Source organism: Acomys russatus, chromosome 18 (genome assembly GCF_903995435.1).
Source record: "Acomys russatus chromosome 18, mAcoRus1.1, whole genome shotgun sequence".
In the NCBI taxonomy this organism is placed as follows: Eukaryota; Metazoa; Chordata; class Mammalia; order Rodentia; family Muridae; genus Acomys; species Acomys russatus.
The window spans coordinates 6,738,349-6,748,505 of record NC_067154.1 but is presented as its reverse complement, the minus strand read 5'-3'; the positions used below and the strand labels follow the sequence as shown (position 1 = coordinate 6,748,505).

General features: G+C 47.3%; 1 protein-coding gene across 1 annotated transcript in view; it reads right to left on the bottom strand.

The window, feature by feature from the left end:
- Nucleotides 1-4,058: 4,058 nt before the first annotated feature.
- The window catches only part of Xkr6 (XK related 6), a 206,466-nt gene continuing 200,367 nt past the window's right edge, over nt 4,059-10,157 (bottom strand). The window contains exon 3 of the mRNA XM_051160674.1: nt 4,059-5,393. Coding sequence (XP_051016631.1) covers nt 4,429-5,393 — 965 coding nt within the window. The 3' untranslated portion in view covers nt 4,059-4,428. The remainder of the gene's footprint in view (nt 5,394-10,157) is intronic.

The following is a 10,157-nucleotide window of genomic DNA, read 5'->3' as shown; positions in this document are numbered from 1 at the left end:
CAGGTGGTGAGGGGCAAACTAGCTGAAGGGAAAAGGAAACCATGAGTTCTTTCCCAGGCATGAGGAACTGCAAAGGGGCACCTGACTTTCTAGGAGGAGATGAGCATCTAGGTGGTGACAGCAGATTTGGATGGAGGAGGAAGAGTGGAAGACATTATGTGATTTGGTGCTCTTAAAAATACCATGTTTTTTCTGAGAATTGGATTTGTATTGGGTCGAAAGTCCATATCATGAAAGGCTACATGACTAGGACAGTTGTCCTTGGGACCAGACAGGATCTGTCCTCTTTTAGCCACCATGGGACCCTGGGGGGCCAGTGATGTTGAGAGGCCATGGGGACCACAAAGAATTGAGTGATTCTCTATCTGCAGAGTAATACAGGGGTCTTTCCAGGCCACAGGGAGATGTGTCTTCCCTTGATTAGGACAGATGGAGCCTGCCTTCTCTCAGCACTCAGTCTACCTTCGTGTGTTTCTCCTAGCATCCCTGGTTCCAAACACAAGACAAGTCTGACCTCAGAGAGCAGGGAGGCATTTTGTAGATATAGATTGTCTTTGAGGTATCAGAAACTTTAGGGGCAAATGGAGTCCACAGGAGCAGACTTGATGGGTTTAGATCCTCTTAACTTCCCCTGTCATGTCCTTGAAAGACCTGAAGATTTCCAAGGCAGATCCATCGAAGCTGGCTGGGGTGGGGAGTGGGAGCAAGGCTTTTAGAAACAATGCCAACAAAACTGGTCTCATTGCACTGATAGGACAGTGTTTCTCAGAACAAGAGAAAGAGCCAACTGTTCTGTGGGGTTAGGAGAGTGAAATGTGGGGGTCTACAGGCATATTCTATGGTGGGGGAACCACATGAAAAGAACAAGGTACCAACAGGCTTATTTACCAAAGCTAAATATTAGGAGTTGGTCAGTTGCCAGAGAACAACACAGGTGTAGAGACTTCTGTTGCAAGCCCTATCGGTTGCAGCTGGGGAAAACTTAGATGGATCTTGTTAACCCAGGAAAGGAAAGGTTATCTGGGGCCTAGACACTGATCGGATGGTGAGAGCAGATTGCCATGGGGTGATGACATGCATGTCTCCGTGCAGTGGTCCTGCTGTGAGGTGCCCAGGTCATCCGAGAAGAGGACACTGATAAGGTGTGAGGTTCTTTAGTGACCCTTGAGAGCCAGCCAGTTATCAATGGCCTCTGAAGGGGAAGGACACCAGAAGGCATCATGGGAAGTAATGCCTAAGAACAATGGAGTTCAGAGGTGGGCTCTCTACAAGATGGGGCGATGCTGCCAGAGGAAACAGGTCCAGTCTCTCTCAGTCCTTACTTGCCCCACCCCAAACCCCGCCTTGTTCCTTGCTTTTTGGCTTATAGAGGTACATTTTCAACTGACTTATTGGGAAGGGTAGGGCCTGATGGAGGGGTCTGGGAGAAGTCAGGAACGCTGCTAAAGAAGGAAGGGAGGCCAAAGCCACCACAGCTGAAGCAAAGGGATGGTGAGAAGCCCATGACCACTTCCTCCTTCACCTTCCAGGGCTTGGGCCTCCTTAAACTGGACACTGTGCTCCCAGCTAATACCCACAATTCCTAAGTTCTGTGTAAACACGGACTTGTGCACCTGTGCTAAAGAGAGAGTGGTCCCACAGGGGCAGCAGGCCAAAGCCTGTGGTGGGATCAAAGAGTAAGAGATAAAAATGGAGATGTGTCTAACACTAGGCAAACAAGCAGAGTGGTAGAGGTACAGAGGGTACAGGTGGCCCTGAACAACTTCAAGGAAGCTATCCGGACCTGGGACAGACAAGAACTGGGGCCAGAGCTAGCCAAAGGGATGCCCTGCCACCCCACAATTGGAGTCATCTTCCCCAGCCTGAGCAGAGTATAGAGTGGAGCTTGGAGTGGGGAGCTTGGGGGTGGAGCCCCAGCAGGGACAGGGGAGTAAACAGGTCTCCTAGGGAGCTCCCTTGGTTCACTGCTCCAAGCCTTTTCCTCTCTCCCTGTCTTGTCCCCCGCTAGGCAGGCAGCCTAGCCCGTCTTCACTGCAGCCCAAGTGTGCTCTGTTTTGCCCTGCTTCCCGAGCAGGGACCAGGCAAGACCCCCGCCCCCCAACGACCCCATATTAGGGAGGTCCTGCAAATTATGGTAACATATGAGATAAGAAGGTGGAACCAAGGAGGGAACACTTAGTTTCACAACTAATATAATGGTTTAAAGATTTGAGAAAAGAAAAAGAATGTCAGATAAACCATGAAGGGGTGGCAAAGAGAGGCTTTTTTTTGAATATGTATTTAAAATAAAATTTAAAAATTCCTCAAACATAAAAAAATTTTTCCTCAGCTTTTGAACTTCTCTTAAGAATAGCTCAGTGTGAGGTCTCGCACCCTGAACAGTTAATCCAGAATTTAAAAAAAACAATCGCAACCACAGACAACAAAGACTAACAGTATGGTCTTAAAAATACTGTGTATGTATATATAGATATATATATATTTACACATATATATCTTTTGTGGAGATATTTTTCTTTTTATGATTAAATTTCTTTTTCTTTTTTTCTTTTTTTCTTTTTTCTTTTTTTTTATTCTTTTTTCTGTGCCCAAGTAGAGATAGAATGGTATTGAAATAATACCCTAAAACAGAAATACTCTTTAAAGGAACATTACCTTCCAAAAACAAATTAAAAATTTCACAAATGGCCAAGCATACTGTGACACCTCCAGAAATTCAACAAGGTATAGTGAGAAAATTAATTTGATTCAAATCCTCACCCAAGCCGCTGGGCCTGGATGACCAGCCTCTGCCTCTGGGGTGGGGATTTGCTCTCTAGGTAGATGGCCACACACAGATGCCACTTACCCACCTTGCCATACCAACCCTCTCATTTCCCTCCCCCAGCTACCACCGTATTTACCTCACTTCATTTTATGTATTTCTGGCAAGACCTTGCAGCAGGTGTACACATACACACACAACACACACACACACACACACACACACACACACACACACACACACAGTCCATTCACCCCAAATGCACCAGGCTGAATGAGTCTCAGCCAGCCACACTGACAGAAGCACCAGTCTGTGAAATGGGTCGGTTAATATGATTTGACTTTTTTTATATATATATAGATAGATAGATAAATATTCTAGTGTTCCTCTTTGTGTGTTTTTTTTTTGAAGCACAAATGAAAAATGAAAAATTCTTTCCAGATCAATTTAAGGCTTCCCACCAAATGAAAAGAGAAGAGGCCTTACACACTGTCTCTCTCTCTCTCTCACACACACACACACACACACACACACTCCCTTCTCAGCCTTAAAATGACGGAAGAGATCATTGTTGCCAGTCATGGATTAAGTATTGTGCCTTTAAATTGATGACGTCCTTTTTGCTACCACGCTGAGTGTTATCATTGCTGATTCTCTTTGATGGCGCTCATGGACAGCTCCTTTGATCTGCTTTTAGAATTTACCAAATTGGGTGTTCATGGGGGGTTTCATTCTCTTTTTCTGTTGTTGTTGTTGTTATATTTGTTTGTTTTTGCACGGGAAAACAATGCAGTCCTTGCTAGGCAAATGTTAAAATGGCACATAGTCAGCCTTCCAGTAGCTTTTCCGGCCAGTGGAGATCCCAAATAGCCCTTTAGCTTCTAGAAGGCTTTGCGAACTGGGGAAGGGGGCAAGATAAATTGAACAAAGAGAGGGCGTTGTATGCCTTTGCTTTTGGTCAATTTGCTTGTTTTCCAATACAAGTCATCAGATAGGAAGGATTGTTTTGGTATCTGTTTGCTGTTTTAATTTGCTTGCTTTGTTGGTAGATTTTGTTTCATTTGATTATTTGTTTATTTATTTATTTTTTCCTCTCCTGGTGCAAAAGTTACCAGAGAGTTTTGTGTGAGAAAATATGACAGTACCTAAAGAAACTCAGCACCTAAGGGCATAAGGCAGTTGAAGGTTTTTGTTTGTTTGTTTGTTTTGTTTTGTTTTGTTTTGTTTTATTCTCTCAATCAGCACCAATCCCATAAATGATCTACACTTGGTGTAAGGTATAAAACTTTTGTTGTTTGTTTCTTTTGGAGAGGAGCTTAGCTAGCTGGTCCTTCTCCATCCTAGGAACTGTAGTGTGGGATTATTTAGTTGTTCTTTTTTGTTTTCAAGACTGTTTCTTATGTGTAAAAAACAAAAGAAAGGTTTCCTTTTTGTTTTTACTTACAAAACATAGAGAATATCTTCGTATGCATATAGTGACTGGAAAGAAAGCTTATCTGAAGGGGATGTGACTTATTGGTCTTTTTGTAGTGTTGGTGTTGGTGTTGGTGGCGGTGGTGGTGGTTCTGTGTATTGGGGCAGGGGAAGGGAGGGTTATATTTCTTGCAGGCGGCGTTGACCGCAACCAAACTTAAGGTCCCCTTCTCAATCTGGGTCAAGGTGTTCTAGAGTGAAGACTCATACTGCAGCAGCTCATAGAGCAGAGGCCCATCTCGGTAGCGAATGCCCACTGCGGTGGGGGTGACGTACTGCAGGATGTTAATAGTCCTCCGCAGCCTCCTGTCTACAAAGTGCGCATCCCAGGCTGGGTACCGCTTTCTTGGCATGTCAATCTTAATCAGGGGCCCTTCTGGGTGGTAAGGACGCCCTGACGGGGTGGAGGGCCCCATGGGTCTCACTTGGAATACGGGCAGGCAAGTATCAGCCGTGAGGTCCTCCTGCTGTTCCGTCACGGCTCTGGTGGGCGTGACCTGGGTCCCCCGGTACCCAGGGGTCTGAGGTGCCATAGGCTCAACATCGGGGGGCAAAGGGATGCCCCAGAGCAGCTCGGCACAACAGGAGCTGGCAAAGACCTTAGCCCGCGGCCCCATGGGATGCAACACGCCATAGTATAAGAGCATGAGCGTAATCCCAGCCACAAAGCTAACGAAGACACAACACAGTGCTGGCACGGCATAGGAGTCAGTGCTCTCCGGGTTTCTGTAAAAATACCAAAGGAACGTCAAGGCAGCATTCTCAGTCAAGACTATCGTATAGTATGCGAACATTCGGTATCGAGTCCGCCCTTCCTTGACGTTAAACCAGCAGAAAATGTACACGATCCCTACCACCATGTTGAAGAGGATCTCCTCCCACTTGGACATGCAGAAGTCTGTCCCACCATGGATGATCCAGAAGGCCATGGCGCACCAGTGCACCACCACGAAGATCCCGAAATACAGCTGGAAGATGGAAGCAAAGAGGGCGAAAGAGATAACTCGGGATGAGATGGTGAAGAGGCGCCAGAAGAGGTGGATGAGGGCCCCTCTGTAACTCATGCTCTTCTTGTCGTCCCTGGAGTCCCGCAGCAGCTTGTGATAGGAAGCTAGCACCCAAGCCAGGGACATCAGGGAAGTCACAGAGGAGACACCTGCCAAAAAGACACAAACCCACACAGTTAAAACCTCACATATCTACCGTGGGTGCAGCGGGACTGCTGGCTGAAGAGACGCCCATACACACCAGAATCTAAGGAGGAGGGAGAGACGAACAAAATCAGGCACTGGACCAAGCCACCGGAGTCCCCGCTGCTTCCTACAGCTGTGGGTGTCTGAGGTGGGTTTCAACAACCCCATTTGCACTTTGGGAGCCTTGAGGCTTAGGAGTAGAGTGGAGATGCCCCGCTTGGGCTGGAGTTGGGAAATGGAGGCCACATCGAAGTTGAACAGGCCACTCACTCTCTACCTTAAGGGTCCTTGTTGCTTGTGGATTCATTGCCAGCACTGGTGTCCCCTTCCTCAGAAGTCACAAGAACCTACAGAAGTGATCTTGGGTTTGTGGAAGCCCACTGACAGCCACCCTAGCTCAAGCTCCTGTCCCATCATTCTTTTCTGTGAAAGTGCTGGGTGCCTAACTCAAGGTCCCAAGTGCCCTTCACTCGTCTTTCCGTCAATCAGCCACCTGGGATATCCTCCCCACCCCCCAGCAGGTCACATATGTCACTCTATTAACCTCTTGCATACACTCTTAGAATCTCTCGTTTTCTCAGTAGCCCCTGCCAGGTTGTGCCCCTTCCTCTGGTCTCTCTCCAAGGTCAGCAACCACCTCCTCCTTTGAGAGTACTTCCCCTCAGGGATTTGCTGATGTGTTTCAGGCCTCTGTGGTTCATCTCCAGAAAATCCTCCAGCACTCAAAGATTCTTGGAACTTGCATGTCTCTGACCCCTGGAAACACTCAAATTTCTCTAAAGCAGTTTTCGTTCTAACTTTGCTTAACTGGTGTGTGTGCACAAATCTTATGAAACAACAGTGATGGCGGCTGTTTATGGTCCAATCCACCCATGAACAAGTGATGGCGGCTGTTTATGGTCCAATCCACCCATGAACAAGTGATGGCGGCTGTTTATGGTCCAATCTACCCATGAACAAGTAGTCATCCACCAAGCACCATGTCCTCTCACACGGGATTCTCCCAGCATCCCTGAATTGCTCGTGCGTAGCCCGAGCCTAGCGCCTCCTTGTGTGGTCCTTCCTAAAATTCAGAACTAAGAATCTGGAGGCCCAGCTATCATCTCATTGATAGTCTCCTTAACAAACTGTCTAATCTCACAAGCACGACTCTCCTATTACTGTCTTCCAAGCCCAAATCAACACTACACTACCCATTAGCATTAAAGTCAGATTCAGGCGCTCAAGGGACTAAGAAAGATGGCTTCAAGGAGGAACCGAAGTCCTTCCACTTTCTGGTCCCAGAATTATGATCCTGCCCATCTCACAAGTCTCCCTTCTTTCCTCCTCTTTTGGTCTCACACTGTAAAATAGTATGACAGGATCCATAGCAAACCCAGCATGTGGGAAACACAGAGAACATTGGACATCTGGATGTTTGGCTACTATCAGGAACATGTACTGCTGCTGTCACATCAGTGAAGATACAAAACAAACAGGAGAGACGAGGCATGAGCCCAACTTCTCCATGGGAACCAACTGAGAAAACTATCTTGAGAGTGGCGATGGTGGATTTTTTATCCAACTTTTCTGGAAAGTTCTATAATGAATACTTGCATGAACGTTTGTGGACCAAACGTTCAGAGAAAGGCTGTGTTCTGGCTGCTAGGCTGCAGTTGTCATAGGAGTCACTTGACTTGGGTGTGGATTTCCAGAGGTCAGGGAGCAGGAAGTCTCACCACTGTAGCTCGTATCAAGTGTAGTCCCTAGTACACGCTGAGAAAGTTCCTTTCAGACATCCTTGTGACGTCATTGCTACCTGACTAGCCTTCTTTCCTTCCTATCTACCTTGAGTTGGGGTATTTCTAAGTAGCCTAGGATGGTCCCAAACTCACTACTATAGCTCATGCCATCCTGATCTAATCCCCAGAGTTCTAATAACTTAACTCATTCCTTTTTGCTTTTCTGTGTGCATGCACAGATGTATGTGTATCCATATGTATGTGTGTGTGTGTGTGTGGTCATGTCTCTCTACGTGTAGGTGTGCATGAACATGTGCATAAGCATGTAGAGGCAGGAGGTCAACTTTGGGTGACATTCCTTAGGTGATGGACGCTTTAGGTTTGGAGACAGGGCCTCTCATTGGGGCCTGGGGTTACCAAAAAGGCTAGGCTGGCTGGTGACCTCCAGGGATCCCCTTGTCTCTACTCCATCACTGCGGTCACAAGACTCTTTATGTGCCACTGAGGATGGAACTGAAGTCCTCCTGTTTGCATGTTAAGCACTTTATTGAAGGGCAATTTTCCTGGCTCCAAACTCATTTCTTTTTTTCCCCCCAATTTCTTTCCTTCTTTCTTTCTCTCTGTCTTCCTTATTTTTATTTTGTTATTTTATTTTATTTTTTGAGGCAGGGTTTCTCTATATAACAACTCTGGTGGTTCTTGAACTCATTTTATAGACCAGGCTGGCCTCAAACTCACAGAGATCCTCTTGTCTCCACCTCTCAAGTGCTGGGATTCAAGTCTTGTGCCACCACGCTGGGCTTTGAACTCATTTTTTGATGCTAATGTTTAAGCACCTAGTGGGAATTCTCAAGACTTGTCTGTCAAAGGAGTTTTATGAAAGTTAAGTAGGAGGAAGGTTTGGCTTGGGTGCTCTTTTTAACACAATGAAAGCGACAATGCCCCTATTATTTTCTACTCAGCATGAGTGCTGAGCTCATAGAGAATGAAAACCAGCTGCGTTTTTGCCAGCACATGACCTCGCTTTGTTTAATTCTGAGCACGACTTTGAGTAGAGTTGGGGTGCCAGAGAAGTTTGGCCTTTGGCCTTCACAGTTCTAATCTTACCATTCTGTGTGTGGTGACATTACCCCCATGCTGAGTACAGGGTTTTCACTGCGCACTGATCACCAGCAACAGCCAAATTCCACGCTCTACCTCTCTGCCTCCCGGTTATCCGTGCTCCACCTTCCTGTCTCCCAGTTATCCGTGCTCCACCTCCCTGTCTCCTGGTTATCTGTGCTCCACCTCCCTGCCTCCCGGTTATCCATGTGCTGCACCTCCCTGTCTCCCGGTTATCCATGCCCCACCTCCCTCCCTGTCTCCTGGTTATCCATGCCTCTTCCTGATCCATTGCTATGGTCTGGGCTCTGTTCTTGTCTTACCCTTTGTGGCACTGAAGTTGCTGTCTCTGCAACCAGGGAGAGCCTAGTTCTTGGATGGGGATCCTGGATTTTCTCTACAGAGCATGGTGCAGATGTTCTTCAGACACTGCACAGCATCACCACTGGCCCATAAAGAAGGCTCTGGAAATGGCCATATGGGGATGGAGAAGCTCAGGTCACGGGGAGTGCTGAATTTATAACAGGAAGCCCTTTGGTCTTAACTCACAACCTCAGTTATTTCTGGCTTGGTAAATCTGCAATTACCACATGGCTTATGGAAGGGTAGTTCCTCACACATGCTTCTCAGCCCCCTCAACCTCCAGCAAGCAGAGAGCTTCAGGAGTTTAGAGCCTTGCCCAAGACTACCCTCAGGACCAGTGACCACACAACATAGCATAGCTCCTTCTTCTTGCTACCTGGTGCTGCTGCTTGCTGGCTGTTGGTTTCTTCTCCATCTGGTCATTCTGACAGTTGGATTTTTTTTTTAAGTTCTCAATGTCATTTGTAACGAACTATTGGGGTGCTTCAGTGGCAAGAATGTGTTCCATTTCATAGCCATTGGCTTCTTGGGGCCTGAAATGGCCCTCTTTGTCTTTGGGAGCACAAATAGGCCTCCAGGTCAAAGGGCATGCACACGGCTAGAGCCTTGGCAGTGGGAGTGGCAGGCAGGTACAGAGTGTGAAGATGGCCCTTTACCTGCACAGAGCAGGGATTGCGAGGAAGGAGAGTGGCCTGGAGATGTCTAAACCTTCACTCCCACCACTTTCTAGTTCACCAAAATATTCCCAGCTCTACCTAAGGCTCCAGCATGTTTCTTTCATGCAAAGTTGGTGGTGGCCGAAGGCCTTAGTCCATCTCATGGAATTGCTGAGAAAAGCTAGCCTCAGAAGGCTCCATGCAGGAAATAGGTTTCTCTCTGGAGGTTCACCACACTGTGCCCTTTATCCTCCATGGGCTCGAGAGCCCATGGTACAGGTATCAGATACGGGTTCAACCCATGGGACTCCTCTAAATTCAGTTGCAACACTGGACATCCTGTTGATTGATGGAGTATCTATCCATGGTTTGGCCAGGCCACACCTGCATCCTTTCTTTGGATAAAGCGTGTGGCCTCGCCAACCCATGGAACTGTTAGTTCAACTGTTTGATGGCAAGCCATTAGCTGAGGGCAGCCAAATGATTGAGGGGATACAAGTGGGGCTGACAAACCAGGACAGAAGATGGGTTTCGTCTGTGTTGTAACACTCTAGGCCAACACCCAGCTGTCCAAGAGAACACAGGCACGACCCTCAGAGCTCCAACATTCAAGTCACAATCTTATTAGGGGGACCCTGTGGAGGCTGTACTTGTCATGGGCTGAACTTAGTCCTCCTGGATGCCATGTTGAAGTCCTCACCTAGTCCTCGTACATAGGAATGTGGAGATGGGTTTTGGTTGTTGTTTCAGAGACATAGCCTCACCTTATCACTCAGGCTGGCCTCAAATTCACAGTCCTGCTACTTCTGCCCCTTGGGCACTGAGATTGCAGGCATGTGCCACTGTGTCCAGCTCAACTGAGATGGCTGTTTACAGAGCAGGTTAA